Source organism: Tenrec ecaudatus, chromosome 3 (genome assembly GCF_050624435.1).
Source record: "Tenrec ecaudatus isolate mTenEca1 chromosome 3, mTenEca1.hap1, whole genome shotgun sequence".
Taxonomy (NCBI): domain Eukaryota; kingdom Metazoa; phylum Chordata; class Mammalia; order Afrosoricida; family Tenrecidae; genus Tenrec; species Tenrec ecaudatus.
In genome coordinates, this window is record NC_134532.1 from 75,333,760 (window position 1) to 75,351,226 (window position 17,467).

The following is a 17,467-nucleotide window of genomic DNA, read 5'->3' on the forward strand; positions in this document are numbered from 1 at the left end:
AGCTAGTGTTGAAATTGTGCCCTTTCTACCATGCCCAGATGCCTTCTTTCCAGGCTGAATTTTACCTTCAACGATGCATATGTCAAGCAAAGGTTCTAAGGCAGAGTCACAGAAGGACAAGTGGACAAGGGGTTAAGACAGTAGGAGAGGGTGAGCCTCAATCCTGGAGGGCAAAATCCTGCTAGGCCCTGGCCACCTGGGATGGGAACCCATCGTGCTAGAACGTTTTTTAAATTTTGAATTGCCTTAAATTTTTAAATCGTAACCTTAGGCCAAGCAAACACATCATGACTGTTTAGCCTCCTGGCTGCCGGTCAATGATCTCTTCTTGAGAGTAACCTTTAAGGTAAATTCCAGGCAAAACATATCATGACAGTAGACACTGCATTGCCGAATCAGATTGAATTCTGGAAAGCCTGGGGACTTGGTGCAATGATGACGCCTCATTAACAGACAGTGGAACGATGAGGGGGTATAGAATGGGGGCTGGGGTGTTGAAGAACTTGCCCAAGTTCGTGTGTTGGAATGGGATTTAAAAGTTGGCTCTATCTAACTTGAATGTGCTTCTCGTGATCTGTGTTATCTCTTAACCAGCATATTCAAGCCTAAAGTAATATCCTGTCAACACGCCTTGACAATGAAAGTGTCGAAAAAATTCCCTGCACATAACAAACACGTTTTCTTTAAAGACATAGCGTTTGGTACAGTAGGAGGGTCAGCGAAACCGAGGGACACCCTCAGTCACGGGATTGACGTGCAGTAACCACAACAGTGGATACAAGAACAGCGACAACCATGGAGACAGCAGAGGAATGTGCAGTGTCTTGTTCTGTTATGCACACGACCTGTGTGTGTGCGCACGCGTGCATGTGCGTGTGTGAGTGTGTCCATGTGCGTGTGAATTGCAACACCTCCCGTCATGGGGGGGACTCCCTTTTGGGAGACACAGACATCAAAAGCCATGGGCATTTGGAGGAGCATATGTCTAGGTTCTCAATAGAGTCCTGCTTTCTCAGAAAGACTTAGGAGAGATGAGAATATTACCATGAATTGATGCTGCTTTAAAAATCACCGTACCATTTTTAAAAACTCACTGCCTCGAGCTGATTACGCCTCCTGGCAACCCTATAGGACAGTGAAGGACAGCCTATGGGGCTTTCCGAGTGTAACTCTGGGATTCAAAAGCTCAGTCTTTCTCCGGCACGTACAGGAAGGCAATTTATTCGGTGAACGTGGAATGTCATTGAGAAAAGTCACACTGACTTCATATCCTGGTCCCTCTTTTGTCTTCTTCTGACTCCTCTCACCCTGCTTCCTTCTGAAAATCTATCCCCACCCCTAGCACAGCCTACCAGCAGGCAGGGTGGGATTGGGGAGGAAATGCTTTTTTATTGTATCTGAGAATCCCTCTCCTACCTCTTGGTCTCTGGCTCCCCTAACGATCTGATTGGAGTCCCAGCCACAGGCCTTCGGAGGCTGTAAGTCGTTATAGGAGCAGGCAGCCCCGTCTTTCTCCCTCCTAGCGACTGGTGAGTTTGAACCACAGACCTTGCCGTCAGTAGTCCAACACTTATCCAATGACCTTGAATGTGCAGCCCACCTCCTGGCTGAACGCCTTGGGGGTGGGTGGCACAGGAGCAGGGGAGACAGATGTTTCTGAAGGTGGCCATGAGTCAGCATCAGGTCGAGGGTGTCACCAGGTTGGTCCATGGTGAAGGTGATGGGGATGGGGGGGAGGGGTAGAAGGACCCAGGATCACCTGGTGCAGGGGGCAGCTTGGCTCAGCTCATGACAGAACAGAGCCAGTGGGACACGCTCACACTTTCGCTGGTGGACAGGAGACAGCTTGGCCACCATGGCAGTTGACAGGCTCCTGGGGAGCATGTGGCAGAGAGCAGCCCTACGATGCCCCTGGCGTATCCCACAGAGCCCGCAGGAGGCGGTCCACGTGGGTGCAGAACTCTCCCTGGTTGCACATGACCAGGTTGCTGGCATGCAGACAGGGCATGGCAGCCAGAGCACCCAGGCCACCAGACAGGACCTTGGTGGCTTTGGAGGTCACCACCTCCAGGTGCTACCAGTGGGTGAGGCGCAGAGGGAGCCCTCTGGACCAGAGCTACCTACCTGGGCCATCAGCACAGGCTTGGCCTCCTCAGGGCCTTCAGAGACCAAAGGAACTGGTGGGGGCTTTCTGATGAAAGAAAAGACTCAGTTCTGAGTGGTGCTCAGTCCTCGGACCAGCAGTCTGGACCCCTGTCCTATGTCCCTGCAGAACGTGCCACGAGGGAAGAGACATTCTTCTGAGCAGAATCGGGCCGATGTAGTATTCTTTAAAAACAAATGAATCCTGGATCCTGGATCTTAGCAAGGTTGCCCTTTTGCTCAGCGCATTTCTGTGTGGTGGGCAGACAGCATTTAAATATTTAAAGTCTTCTCTAGAGGATGTAGAAAGGCAAACAAAGCCTCCTGAACTTGATGGAGCTTGGCCCCCGTCGTCATTTTTTTTTTAATCTGTCTTCCCGGCAACACAAGGGAAAGCTCTGAAAGATAAAATGGTCCACGGAGAGGCTGCCCAGCAGAGCTGGGGGGCCTCTTCTGCCAGGCAGGAGCTATGATGAGAGGCCGACAGGTTAGAGAATAGAGATGTGGGCTATGGGGCAGAGCCATCTCCGCATCCTTTCCTCCAGCTCTTGCCCAGTGTCCCAAGGCTGTGTGGGTGAGCAGGGAAACATCGGGGAGACAGGAAGAGCTGTGTAGTTGGTATCAGTAATCGGGGCAGCAAAGCAGCAAAAGAACTGCCTGCTTTGAAAAGAATCCCTCCGACCCTCAAAGGGAGGTTAGATATGTCATTGTCACTGCTGGAAGGAGATGTCCTTGAATCAGCTCTGGCTCACCCACCCTATGTCCAACCCAGTCCACCCGTCCGTCCGTCCCACTGAGGGCCTTCCTCTTTTTCGCTGGCCCTCTACTCTACCAGGCATGATATTCAGCCTGCAGAAAGGAAGTTTCGCTCAATTTTGGAAATTGAGATCAACAAACAACTTAGGCTGCACGAGCTATTTTGGAGTTTGAAGAGAGGGTGTCTGCCAGGCAGAGACACACATATCGATTTCTGGACCAGAAGGACAAAGGCTGTTGAATTAGAGATGAGGAGAGGGGAGCCTCCCACTGATGCTGTTTCCCGTGTCCCGGTCTGAGGTGTAGCCTTTCTTCTTGTGTGAAAAACACTGCTTCCTTTAAGGCATGTGTTTGTTTGTTTGTTTGCCTCCCTGAGCAAATGGCCTTTACAGCCTTCTGTAACCCCCAACCTTCTTGGATATATAGGTATATCCTTAAGGAAGACCCTGTGGTTTTTGAAATATAGTCCAGCTGCTAAGATGCTTGAGAATTCCCTCTTCCTTAAGGAAAGGAATTGTCTAGACTGCCCGCCCCGTGGCAGACCTCCTCACGTGTGTCAGGACTGTGTCCCCTCTGATTCTGTTGACGCAATGTGCGCAGCCGTGGTTTTATTGTGTGTTTGTTTGTTTGTTTGTTGTTCTTCAGAAATTTGGGACCATCCGGGCAGATGTGATTGAGCAGATGCGGTTCAAACAGAGACTGAAGGTGATCCAGACCCTGGAGGACACCACCAAGCGGAACGTGGTGAGCCTTCCTCCATCCTTTCGCCTCCACGCCCTGGTTCATGAATTCCTTGTGGGCAGAACCAAAGACGGTCTGCGAGAAGACGCGCGGGAGTCTCCCTAACAGGGCCCCTTGTGAGTCTGGGAAATTCTTTGTGCTCCTGCTTTCCAGGTGCGCACCATTGTGACCGAAACCTCCTTCTCCATCGATGAGCTGGAAGAACTCTACGCTCTTTTCAAGGTACCTGTAACCCAAACACCTGTGCACTCGAAGAACTCGCTTCCGAAGTTTAATTTCTCTTCCTTTTTCTGGAAGGGTAGCGTGAAGTAGTCCCACTCATAGAAATGAAGCTGGAGGGCTTACTATGAAAGACAAATGTATTTTCATCATTAAGGACTGAGATGTTTGCTGTCTTTCAACCCACTGAAATTGTAACTGTCTCCTTGGGCCTCAGGAAATGTGATATTACTTTACAGTGCTCACTGTCATAAAGTCAATTAAGTTCAAATTCTGCGGTGAGTGATTATGAGCGGTCATTTCCTATATTAAGCTGAATAACTCAGTGTCACAGAATCAATTCTGACTCAGAGTGGATCTAAGGAGAATTTCCAAAACTGTGAATCATTATGGGATCAGTCGATCTCATCTTTCTCCCATGCAGCAATTGATGGGTTTGAACCACCAGCCTTGTGGTGAGGAGCCCATTGCTTAGCCCTCAGTGACAACGAGGTTCCACATTTAAAGGAAGACAATATGCAGCTAACTACATTAAGAGTAGGGTTATTGGACTGTTTCAGGAGAAGCTCAATTGACTAAATGTTGCCTTCTGTTTTATCATAATTTTAATTCTTAGTAAGAAAGCATCATATTAGTAGACAAGGTAATAAATACTCTTTTATTCTAGAAAAACATTTTTATCATAAGTATGCTACAAATATCACAGGTAAATACAACAAAATGAAACACTGCCTGGCCCTGCACCATCCTCAGTTGTTGCTATGTAGGAGCCCACTGTCGGTCTGTCTTGTCAAGGGCCTTCCCCTTTTTCACTGCCCCTGTATTTTAGTAAGCATGATGTCCTTCTCCAGGGGCTGGTCTCACCTGACAACATGTCTCAGGGATGTGAGATGAAGCCTAATGAGCCTTGCCTGTAGGCAGCATCCTGACTGTACATCTTCCTAGACAAATCTAATTGTTCTCAATAGAAACTTGTACATGTATCAAGAGGGGCAGTTGGATTAAGAGTAGGATTGCTAAATGCAGGGTCAGCAGTTCAAACCCAGGAACCACTCCATGGGAGAAAGATGAGGCTTTCTGTTCCTGTGAAGATTACAGCCTGGAAAACCATGAGGGGCTGTTTCCCTCTGCTGCACGGGGTCACTGTGCATCTACATCAACCCACTGAAGGAAGAAGGGTCTGGGGTGGGCATGTGAGAACCATATTACGGAAGGTTTTAAAAAATAAGACATTTAAAAAATAAAGCAGATCAGTGGCACACAGTAATGTAACATTCCCAATGGACCGAAGGAAGAGCATCCCAGCGGGTAGCTTTGTCCGTCTGTGTGTGTGATGAGCATTATGTGGCTTCTGTGACAGGGAAGGCAGGGGCTATGCGTAAAGATGGGTCACTAAACTGGGAGTCAGCAAAGCTAACGCTTCATCAGGAACTGGCTGAGTGATCTTGACTCAGAGGCCCTAAATTACAGAATTGTTTCAGGTGAAACCTCATAAGCCTTTGAAATATACGGTACATTTTTTAAAAAGTGTGTTCCTCATCATGGGAATGCTTTCCTTAAAATGTATGTGAAGCTGTGGTTAAGGGGGGGCCAAGGGGGGCTCTTCCCCTCTCTTTCTTCACCTGCCTCCAGTCCCCGAACCACATCCTTGTTGCCAGATGAAACCCACAGAACTCGCTGGCATGGAGGGGCTGGGCAGGTGGCAATACATGCAGAATGAAGAGGCCACAGAGGGAGGGACAGGGAAGAGGGGGAGGCACAAGTTGACCTAAATCCCAATGGATACACACAGGGTGACCGAAGGCCATTCCCCAAACCGCCTGGTCTGGGCTGTGTGATGGAGTCCCCTCATCGTCCTGTTCCTTGCTTTCTCAGGCAGAACACCTAACCAGCTGCTACTGGGGCGGGAGCAGCAATGCGCTGGACCGGCACGACCCCAGCCTGCCTTACCTGGAGCAGTACCGCATCGACTTCGAGCAGTTCAAGGGCATGTTTGCGCTGCTCTTCCCCTGGGCGTGCGGAGCCCACTCGGATGTGCTGGCTTCGCGCCTGTTCCAGCTGCTGGATGAAAACGGAGACTCGCTGATTAACTTCCGAGAGTTTGTCGCTGGGTTAAGTAAGGACAAAGAGCCCGGGGACAGGAGTGGTGGAGGGAGGGGTGCACAGGCAGAGGTCACCCAGTGACCAGCAGTGCTGCCACACAGGGCCACAGCTGTACAGCCTTAGAACACTGGGTTGAGAGGGCAGTGAACTAATTGCCAAGTTTTGCAAACCATACAATTAGCTTTCACGTCATGGACATGTTATATGAACAGATATTATATGAACAGATCATTAAATGCCCCTACATTAGTTAAAAGTACATTATCAGAGAATCTGCAGGGCAATAAATTGCTAACTCAGACTGAGCACTGAAGCCACAAATCAGGAAAACTATAAGAAGCAAAAGAAATGCTTGAGTAGATTGACTTTTCTTTTAAAGAATATATATTTATAGAGAGAGAAGTGGTAGTGGGGAGATCAAGATCCTACAAATAGATCGGCTGTCCAAGACCTCTTGAAAGTGCTAACAAGCAAAGAGGTCCCTTTGAAAGCTAAGATGCACCGGACATAAGCCATGGTCTTCGGTCACTCACACGCAATCACAGCTGGACCGTGAACACAGAAGACTGCGGGAGAATTGACGTCTTTGAACCAAGATTGAATGTACCAGGCACGGCCGGAAGAATCAACCCATCTGTCTCAGAAGAAGTGCAACCAGACGGTGCCATTGAAGCAAGGCTGGTGAAGGTTTGTCCCACGTACTTGGGACACGTCCCTGAAGAAGGATATCATTCGTGGTAAAGTAGAGGATCGGCTAAAAAAAACCAAAACAAAACGGAAGACACTCAATGAGCTGGATTTGACCCAGGGGTTACGATAGTGAACTCAACAGATGAGCAATTGGGAGCGCGGTGCAGGACCGGGCAGTGTTTCATTTAGTTATACACAGGAGCACCGTGAATCAGACATCCCGTTTCTGTCATATAGAAAATGTCATGATATTTCACGATGCTTTCCACCTTGAGCTAAAAAGCCGTAACAGCTGTGCAATTAAGGACCCACCCAAGGAAAGGCTCCAACCATGAGTCCAAAGGGTTCCCTAACGTTATCTAATTTCTAGACGATTTACCAAAACCAAACTGAATGCCATTCAGTCAGTGCCAACTCATAGCAAACCTGTAGGCCAGGGTAGAACTGTCCCCCATGAGTTTCTGAGCCCTGTCTTCTTCCTGAAGGGCAGCTGGTGGCTTTGAACTGCTGACCTTGAGGATTGGAGCCCAAACTGTAACCACTGCACTATAAGGGCTCCTTATAGGCCAGACGAAAACGGTGTTTAAAAAAAAATTGTTAAGATCATGATTGTCTCTAAAGCCTTTGTGAATCTGCTTCAAAGGTTGGAGGCAGAGTAGACCCAGCATTTGTTGAGCCCAGACACTGTTCTGGATGTTTTAGACGAACGTGCACTCTGTCCTTTAATCAAAACAACAATCCTGTGAGGCAATCACAATCATGAGAGGTGGCACCTGAACAGCATGTACTGTGTGCCGGCATCTGCTCTCTGACATTCCGTGAACTTAGCTTGGTAAGCATTGGACTGCTTCCTGCAAGGTTGGCGGTTCAAACCCACCAGCCTCTCCTCGGGAGAAAAAAGAGGCTCGCTGCTTCTGCAATGGTTCATTGAAGTGGGAGCGCTGAGACTGGAGTCCAGGCCTGTGGTGGGGCTGTTGGTATCCTTTGTCATCTCCCTCCTTACTCCGATCGTGCCCATTTTCAGCTAAAGACAGGAATTGCCAAACAAGCTCTGTCACTTGCTCGGACATCGGCCTTTCACCAGTCAATAACTATGCTCTTGAACTGAATCGGGAGGCACAGGTAGCACATGGCGGAGCCAGGAGTGAACTAGAGGCTGTTTGTCATGTAGGTCCCTTCTGCTCACACTACTCCACAATGAGGACGGCAAAAAAAAAAAAAATTAAGGACCTCTGGGTGGCAGAGTGGCCTATGTAACCACAGGGTCCGTGATTTCAAACCTACAAGGCCTCCTCCATAGAAAGATGAGCGTTTCTACTCCTGGGAAGACACACCACCTCATAGCCCCATGGAGCAGCGCTCCTCTGTCAGGGCTGCTGTGAGTCTGAATCGACTCCGTGGCAGGAGTGAGTTCTTCGTGCTTACTTAGACAGCTAGTACAGAAACCCATCCTCCTCACTAAACATGATAGGGAAACAATCTAGATAAAGTTGAAGGCTGCTTTGGCCTTATTTTAATTTTTTTCTGCCCCAACGTAATCACTACTGCTCTCAAAGGATCCTTTACAATATCATCTTTGAATGAGAATGAAACATTTTCAAACCATTGCCAGAGTTGATCAGAATAAGGAGAAAGGAGGCATGCGGAGACACGTCATGCAGAAAGAAACAAAAGTGAATGTGAATGATTTCACTGACTTTAATGAAGATCGCATACTAAGTGCAAAGGGTCTGCCCCACGCAGTGGTGGGATTCTCGCCTTCCACGGGGGAGACCCGGCTTTGTTTCCAGGCCCATGGACCTCTTGTGTAGCCTCCACCTGCTCATCAGTGGCGGGCGTGTTGCCGGACTGCTGCCCTGGTTTCCACAGAGCTTTCTACAGATCATCTGAGACCGATGCCTGGGAAAGGCCTGGAAATCGACTTCTGAAAGTCAGCCAAGGAGAGCCCTCTGGATCACCAGTGTCTGATTCATCACGCACCCGAGGGATGGCAGGGGGCCACGAAGCAGCACTTACCTCCATTGCGCATGGGGTGGGGGGTGGTAGGAGGGAGACTCCATGGTCACACAATGCTGCAACATCTTTAGGTCTTTCTCCAAATGCAAGAACCTGTCCCATCGTGGATGGTTTCCCACTTTCTGAGCCTGGAGGGGTCACCGACACACCCAGAGTCTTTGATGGGGCTCTTTCTGTGACTCGTAGGTGCCGCGTGTCATGGGGATCTCACGGAGAAACTCAAACTCCTGTACAAAATGCACGTCTTGCCTGGTAAGTGAGCTCCCCAGGGGAGCGCCAGTGCTTGTCACCTGGAGCCAACTTGAAACCTCTCTGTTGGCACCAGCTGCTTGCCTCTCGGGGTCCGCAGAGCCAGTCCTTGACCCCTCAGAATGAACCAAATCATGACTGTTTACAGTTTCTCCAAACCAGCGTGCAGGGTCCCAGGGAAGAGCAGACGTCTGCAGGTAGAAGAAAAAATAGTTTTCGGTAACCCGTGGGAACAAGGATTTTGAGAGGAAATGTAGGAGATTCTGCGATTGTACGTGATGGTAAAGCCGGGCTCAGCGCCAGCCTCGGCGGAACAGGTGGGAGGTGTGTCAGTTGCAGGTGGCAAGAGCTCAGTTTTGATCTTGGTTGGCTTCCATTTGAGCCAGTCGGCAAATATCTGTTATTGAACTGAAGGGCACGTGATATAAATACCTGCTAGAAATCCTAGGGACTACTAAGATAAATCAATAAAGGATTAGCACCAAAAATAGCATGAGTAGAGTAAAACTATATAACTGGATTGAGCAATTCTACTGTATACCTATGGGATCATCTTCAGTTGGAATTGCCTCAGTTGCAGCTAACAAAAAAAGCATAGATTGGGAATTGTGTTTATACCGCATAGATTTCCTGCAATTTGGTTTATAAAACACTTCCACAGGATTTGTAAAATCCCCCAGAAATGGGAAATGCAAGGGGTGTTATTTGAGTTAATTAAAAGGAAGGTGAATTAGAATTGAAGCAAAAGAGACCCACCTCCCCTTGTTGCTAAGGTTTCAGCGGCAGCAGCGTTCAAGGCCCCTCAGGTATGAGCCTGTCCCACCTCTGTAACTGCAGCTTCACCTTCCTCTGGTGTCATATTTTTAAAAATAACTAAAGCCCACTTTCCTTGAGTCATGCTTCCGCCTATATGAGAACGAATTATCTTCCTCCTCCTCTCTAGAGCCATCCTCTGATCAAGATGAGCCAGATTCTGCTTTTGAAGCAACTCAGTACTTCTTTGAAGATATCACCCCAGAATGTACACACGGTAAGTGGCATGTCTCATCAAAGGCACTCTCTTCCTTTCAACAAGCTTTCTATGACAAAGGACTTGCTTCCAAAATTAGTCAGTTAATGAAGTATGTGAACACAGTTGTCTCGTATGTTACCGTCTAAGTCCAAAGTGTTTACTGCCCACCCCTGGACACACAAGGTTCAACTCCCCTGGCTCTAGATGATTGCTAGGTCTACATACACAACGATTAGCAGTGTGGTTTGTGTCTGCAAATAATAAGCCTTCTACCACTTGTCTCTGGGATCCCGAGTGATGTCGCTCAGTTTGCTACTACGCTCAGTGGTTTACCTTGTCAGTAGGGAAACTCTGTGTCTTCATCCAAGTCTGAGATGAATTGTGAGTTTCTCTTGCTTCTTAAAACTTTTGATCCTCAAAATAAGCACAGCTTAGGCCTTACGGCATTGAGTGGAGAGGAAAAAGCCCGATTCATTCTTATTATTTTTATTCCTAGCACTGAGGCTCTGAGGCAAAGGGCTGGAGCTCACCCGAATATCTGCTCTGCACATTGTTGTGCATATGAGCTCAGGTGGGTCTCCCGTGTCTCTCAGTCTCAGATTCCTTGTGTGGGAAATGGAGATGAGGGCTGTCGGCCTGCGTGTCATGGGACTTGATTGAGAAGATGCAGGACATGGTTGCCAGAACACCTTATTAGCCTTCCTGGCAGTACTCATGGCATGGGTAACCATTGACTACTGTTCCAACAGTTCCTGGGGAAAAATCCAGTCTCTCTTAATTCCCTTTCCATTTTTCAAAGCCCCTTTGTAAACGCAGCGTAGACACTCATTTAAGGAAAGGATGCACACAAAGATGCCTTAACACCTTCCACTGTCTTGAAGTTCAAGGAAGCACTAAAAAAAAATCACTTCAAAATTCCATTCTTTTTTTTAAATTCCATTGTCTTTTCATCCTACTGGTCCATGAACTTTTTGAAGCCCCTTTACTTCTTTTTTTAATTATTATTCCTTGGACATATGTACTTACAATAATAATATATGTAATTAATATCCAACAATTTTATATATCATTTTTCCCTGTAAAATCAGTGAGTGTATCATTAAAAATTCTTTGAAAACATAGTTCTCAAATACGGTATATCTGTCCCTTTAGGAGTTTCCAATACATTAAGTATATGTGACTGTATTATTTCTTAAATCATTTCCAGCAATTAGGGAAAAGGGTTTTGTTGTTGTTGCTTGTTTTTTAGTCAGATATCCTACGTAGTTCTCGCTCTGTCTTAAAAACTGCCGAGATGTATTGAACATCATGTGCAGTGATGGTCACATCCCTGGCGAGCCCGCCACCTTTTGGAGCTGGCTGGGCAAGAGCCGGAAGACACCCTTCCAGCCAACAAGCTGAACAGGAAACTGAGAATGTTCCATGCCCCTCTCTTTGGGAGTCCATACGTGGCCTGTAAATGCTGTACTTTAAGGACAAAGAAAGCAATTTCAGATGAGTTCCTGGAAAGCCAGATTTCTGAAATGGCCAGTGATGAGGCTGGAAGACCGGGATACACTTTGGGCTGCGTGCTGGGCCGCTCGGTGGGAGAAAGAGCAGGCTTTCTACTCGCGGGGAGATTCACAGCCTCGGAAACCCACAGGGGCAGTTCTGCCCTATCCCACATCCACGAGTTGGAATCAACTCCATAGAAGTGAGTTAAAATTTTGGCAAAACTTTACCAAAAGTGTTTTTGGTGGGGGAGCTGGTGATTTTTAACCTAGCTAGATTTTAGTTTCCTTAAAAGAGTGAGTTCTTGGGTTTTGTTTTGATTTTTCCATTGGCCAGCAGTAACTCAATAGTATGTATGCCAATAGTATGTGTACTAATATACAAAAAACAATAAGTATAATCCTTTTAAGTAGAGATGCTTGTGAACGGCCTGAACAACTCACTGACACCTAGCCACCTTCCAGGACCGAGCAGAATTGCTCCAGAGGATTTCTGAGGCTGTGTGTCAAGAAGCAGACTGTCTGCCCTGTTTTCCACAGAGAGGCAGGAGGTTGCTTAGCAGTGCAGTATACCCCACTATGCTACCAGCACGTGACATCGTGGCCCTATAGGACAGGGTAGAACTGCCCTTGTTTCTGAGGCTAACTCTTTACAGGATTAGAAAGCCCCATCTCTCACCCTCGGAGTGGCTAGTGGTTTCGAACCACTGACCCTGCAGTTAGCAGACCAAAGTATAACCAGGACACAGCAGGGCTCTTTAAGTCTAGCAGTCAGGAGAGGGAAATCAGTATTCACTGGGGCAAACCTCACAATCTTTAAGCCCTTCACCTAGAGCAGTGCTCACCAGAGCGGTTCCCGCTGGGGGCACTGGGTCTTCTCAGGAGGCTGCAAAAGCGGATACCTACACTTTATTGTGGGGTATAGCACAATAGCTGTTCTTTGCCAGAGAACTGTGAGTCAATTAATTTTTTGTTTACGTCCAGAAAAGGGGATGGTAGGCCAAATAAGTTTGGAAACCTATGACCCAGAGGCAGGATGGCCAGATAAAATATAAGACCCTTAGTAAAATTTGAATCTCTGATGAGCAACAAGTTATTTTTTTAGTGTAATAAGCTTTTGCCATTCAATATTTGGGACATACTTATGCTGAGAAATACTACATGGGAAACACTAAAAAAATTTTTTGGTTGTTTATCTGAAATTCATATTGAACTGTGACTGCCCTGTATTTTTATTTTATTTGCAAAATTTGACAACATTTTTTTATACTTTCTATGACATATCATGTCAATTTTCATTTTTCCTTCCACCGGTAGTTGTTGGCTTAGAGAGCAGAAGCAAGCAGAGCGCGGACGATGGCTTCGTGACTGTGAGCCTAAAGCCGGACAAAGGTAGTGACCCTCTCCTCTGTAGCTTGGCTTCCAGATGCTTGCGTACTAGTGTCTTGACCTCTGGCCACTTATTTTTTAACATTTGCCTTTTAGGGAAGAGGGCAAATTCTCAAGAAAACCGTAACTACTTGAGACTTTGGACTTCAGACAATAAAGCTAAGTCAAAGAACGCAAAGGATTTACCCAAACTGAATCAGGTAAGTGCTTACCAATTGAACACATCCATTTCAAACCTTGAAGCTGTTGTTTTCCTGACATAGAAAAATGTAGAGTCAGCATCTCTCGAGGACCACGGTAACTAACCTAGGGTCCTTCGTCTGTAGCTGTTCGAATCTGGTATCTGTCTGAGTTTGTCAATCGTGTGTGTGCGCACATCAAAAATATTCTGTTCAGAGAAAATGTGAGCCAAAGCATAGTCAAGTTTGAGAACACTGGTTTCTCACTCCCGACCGGAAGCACTCTCAAAGACTCAAGACACTACTTAAGGACCAGTACGCTCAACTAAGGAGCCCGGGCTGCTAACCGCAAGGCCAGCACTTGGAAATCACCCACCGCTCCTCGGGAGAAAGATGAGGCTTTCCGCTCCCGTAAAGAGTTCGTCTCAGAAGCCCCCGGGGCAGTGCTATAGGGTTGCTGAGTCGATGGCAATGAGCGAGGGTTCACCTATAGAGATATCTGACGTGTTTGTCCTTAAAGAGCTGAAATGTAACGAGAGCTATAAAACAATGTGCAGAATTATGAACCAAGATAAAATTCTAAGTTGAATTATGAAATATTATGCCAGGAAAGATCAGGGATATGCCCTGGAAAAGAGTGGGTGAGCCAACCTTTGAAAAATGGAGACACATATGGAAGAGGAAAGGAGATGGTGACTGGGATTTTCTGAAAATCCTAAAACCAAAGAAGGAAAGCAATGAGTCCAATGTACAGCATTCCAGGTTCCGTTCATCATTTTTGCATCTAGGTGTTGCACATGCAGCAACTTTATTCACTCTGCTTTCATGGGTATTTGAAGAGCCATCGTTTTAACCAGGGGAAGAGTATTAATTTAAAAACTTTAAACAATAAAGAAATCTATTCTATATGTAGGACATTTTAGAGATCCTTTAACCAATTACAGGAGCCCTGGTGGCATAGTGGTTACGCATTGGGCTGCTAACCTCAAAGTCAGCAGTTCGAAACCACCAGCTGCTCGGCTAAAGAAAGAAGAGGCTTTCTGCACCTGTAAAGAGTTAAAGTGTTGGAAACACACGGAGGCAGTTCTACCCTGTCCGGTAGAGTTGCTATGAGTCAGAACTGACTTATTATCCCTGAGTGAGTGAGTAAGTGGGTGAGTGAGGAGTGAGTGAGTGAGTGAGTGAGTGAGTGAGTGAGTGAGTGAGTAAGTGAGTGAGGAGTGAGTGAGTAGTGAGTGAGAGAGTGAGTGATTGAGTGAGGAGTGAGTGAGTGAGTGTGATTGAGTGAGTGAGTGAGTGAGTGAATCAAATGCCATCAGTTCATTCCAATTCATGGCAACATTTGGGATTTGACCTGGGTGACATAATGGTTACACATTGGGCTGCTATCCAAAAGGTCGATAGTTTGAAACCACTAGCAGGAGAAAGACAAAGGCAGGCCTTTTTAGTCCCATACACAGTTACAGTGTCAGAAACTCACAGGGGCAGTCCTGCCCTGTCTTGTAGGGTGGCTATGAGTCAGCATGGACTCGGTGGCAGTGACAGAGTGAGCAGATGGGAAAGTGACAAGAGGACTGCGCCCCATGGCTTTCAGTGGCGGATCTTTTAGAAGGAGATCATCAAAGCCTTCCTCTGTGGTCCGGCGGCAGGGTAGACTCAAACTTCCAACCTCTCGGTTAGCAGCCCAGCGTGCTCACCATTAGCGACAGCCAGGGGCCCCGGAGATCCTTTTCAGTGGAGTCATAGATCCCTTTGAACTTCCCCATCCTGCCCTCTGTGCTCCCCAGGAGAGTCAGTTCTTCCGTTTTTCTCGATCATGTCGCAGGGCCAGTTCATCGAGCTGTGCAAGACCATGTACAACATGTTCAGCGAGGACCCCAACGAGCAGGAGCTGTACCACGCCACGGCAGCGGTGACCAGCCTCCTGCTTGAGATCGGGGAAGTGGGCAAACTCTTCATCACCCAGCCTGCCAAGGAGGGCGGCGGGACCGCGGGCAGTGGGCCGCCCTGCAACCAGAGCCTCCCGGGCACGCTCTTCTCCAAGAAAGGGCCCGGCCAGCCCTACGTCGCGGCGGAGCCGGTAGACCCCCTCCCGGCCACCGTGACAGCCGAGAGCGAGGAGCACTCCCTGGGAGGACAGATGGAGGACATCAAGCTGGAGGACTCCTCGCCCCGGGACAACGGGGCGTGCTCCTCCATGCTGATCTCAGACGACGACACCAAGGACGACAGCTCCATGTCGTCCTACTCGGTGCTGAGTGCTGGCTCCCACGAGGAGGACAAGCTGCACTGCGAGGACATCGGGGAGGACACGGTCCTGGTGCTCAGTGGCCAGGGCACGGCAGCGCTGCCCCAGGGCACCAGCCTGGACCGGGACTGGGCCATCACGTTCGAGCAGTTCCTGGCCTCGCTGTTAACGGAGCCCGCCCTGGTGAAGTACTTTGACAGGCCCGTGTGCATGCTGGCCAGGGTGACCAGTGCGAAAAACATCCGCATGATGGGCAAGCCGCTCACCTCGACCAGCGACTACGAGATCTCGGCCCTGTCAGGCTGACGAGGGAGGGAGGGACGGGGCAGGGGAGGGTCTTTTTTATTTCTTCTGTGTTGGGCTGACTTTCTTTTAAATTAAATATTTATTAGGACCTGGCTGGAAGCCTGGTGTTTTCATAATATAATACAACGAAAACTGTCGGGAAACAATGTAAGCACCTCAGTGTAGGTACTGTACACACTCTTACTCTATTGGTGAGGCGGGAGGGGGTGGGCGGGGATGTATCAGAATACTGTTTATTCCGTGGATTTAAAAAGAAAACTGAAAAAAAAATAATCAAACGAGATGAATCTGTCAGTGATATATGTGTGTATTATAACTTATTATTCTTGCTGTTGAGCTGTATACATGGTTAAAAAAAATAATGTTATTTAATGTTCACTACGGTGGTCGTCATTTGTGTACCTTGGGCTTTTTAAGTAAAATAAAAGTTTGAGGAAACGGAAGGAACGGTGTGACATGGGAAAGACATCGCCAGCCGGGTAAGTCCCTCACCACACCACGGGAGGAGCCACGCAAGGTATTTTTTTAGGATTTAAGAGAGACTTTGTAAAACGTCCTCTCGATTCAAAACTCGTGATCAGCAGACGGTGTCCCCCCTCAGAGGAAACGCACGTAAGGATCGACGCCAGTGTGACTGCGTGGATGATTGGCATGTGATGCCGGACTAGCACTTGGCTCTGGGCACGCTGGAGACGTAGCCAGGCCGGTTCGTCTTCTCAGAACAAACGCACGAGCAGAAACGCTGTCCCGTTCCATGGCATCCGCCGGCCCGCGTCCTCTTGTGTTACGGAGGATCTGCAAGTGGCAGCTAAGATGGTAGATGCCTCTTCCCCCCTCACCCCCCACACTGGAAAAAGTACAAGTGCTGATAGTTTGGGGATTGGCTTTGCGGTTCTTTCTTTTCCATGGCAAAGGAAGCAAAACTCAAGCCGTTCAACTTTGCCATGTCTGTAATCTCCCTGGATCCCAGAAATCCTGCTGTGTCTCTCATGGGACCATCTGGCCACTAAAATCCATGTAAAGTAGGGAGAATGTAAGCTGGAAATGTCTGCAAGATAACACAACTGAATGTTTTCAACCAGGGCTTGTCACTTTATAAAAAGGTTAGTCTGTTCCATCTCTTTCCTGGATGGATGTGGAAATGGAAGTAGCACGCCTGCACTTTGATCTCTTGCTTAATTTGTCCTCCTCTGTTGACTTTGATTTTCACAAACATGGGAGGGCTTCCCCCGCCCCCCCCTCCACCCCCATTGAACGCACAACCGTGGTCCCAGTTTCTTTACGCCTTCTGATTATTCTTTCAACAGCGCGATGTCGTATCGTAATGCCGTGTGTCCTTATCTCAGTCGTTGCTGCTGTTTTCTCTTTTGTTTACAGGATGATTTTTTTAAAAACCTGTCCAATGAAGTAGTGTTAACCTCAAGTAGGATCAATGTGAGCAAATAAAAGACATCAGATACTCGGATATTGTTTCCAATCTCAATGTTTGCTCTCCTGAGTAGGTTAGAAGCATTGTTCCGTTGACAGCTTGGGGCGGGGGACATTTCATTAGGGGACTTTGGAGTCACCCTTATAGCCAGACAGGTGGAGGAAACAAATGCCATCTGCAGAGGTGTGCGTACATGAGTGCATGTAAGGTAGGGAAGAGACTAGATCAGAAAGGTCATTTTAAACTCTTTTCCTACAAAAAGAACGAAAACTCTTTTTGTTCCTTGTTAGTAAACGGAACTATCGTGTGTTACGTGTTTTACCTGCAGCCCGGTGGTCAGGTGGCTAAGGTGCAGTGCTGGGAGCCAGGCTGGAGGCTCAGTCTACCCAGAGCTGAGTGACTTAGAAAGACTTGGAGATCTACCTGCCAGATGAGCCGGCATGGGAGGCCCGTGAAATAAAGTTCTGTGGCACACAGGTGGTGAGCAGATGGCACCTG

The 17,467-nt window shown here is 47.8% G+C and overlaps 1 protein-coding gene across 1 annotated transcript in view; it reads left to right on the plus strand.

Annotated features, from left to right (window-relative positions):
- TBC1D9 (TBC1 domain family member 9) overlaps positions 1-17,005 on the plus strand; it is a 144,354-nt gene extending 127,349 nt beyond the window's left edge. Inside the window, exons 14-21 of the mRNA XM_075543761.1 lie at positions 3,544-3,642; positions 3,793-3,861; positions 5,734-5,974; positions 8,854-8,919; positions 9,860-9,946; positions 12,736-12,810; positions 12,904-13,007; positions 14,812-17,005. Coding sequence (XP_075399876.1) covers positions 3,544-3,642; positions 3,793-3,861; positions 5,734-5,974; positions 8,854-8,919; positions 9,860-9,946; positions 12,736-12,810; positions 12,904-13,007; positions 14,812-15,540 — 1,470 coding nt within the window. The 3' untranslated portion in view covers positions 15,541-17,005. The remainder of the gene's footprint in view (positions 1-3,543; positions 3,643-3,792; positions 3,862-5,733; positions 5,975-8,853; positions 8,920-9,859; positions 9,947-12,735; positions 12,811-12,903; positions 13,008-14,811) is intronic.
- Positions 17,006-17,467: the final 462 nt, after the last annotated feature.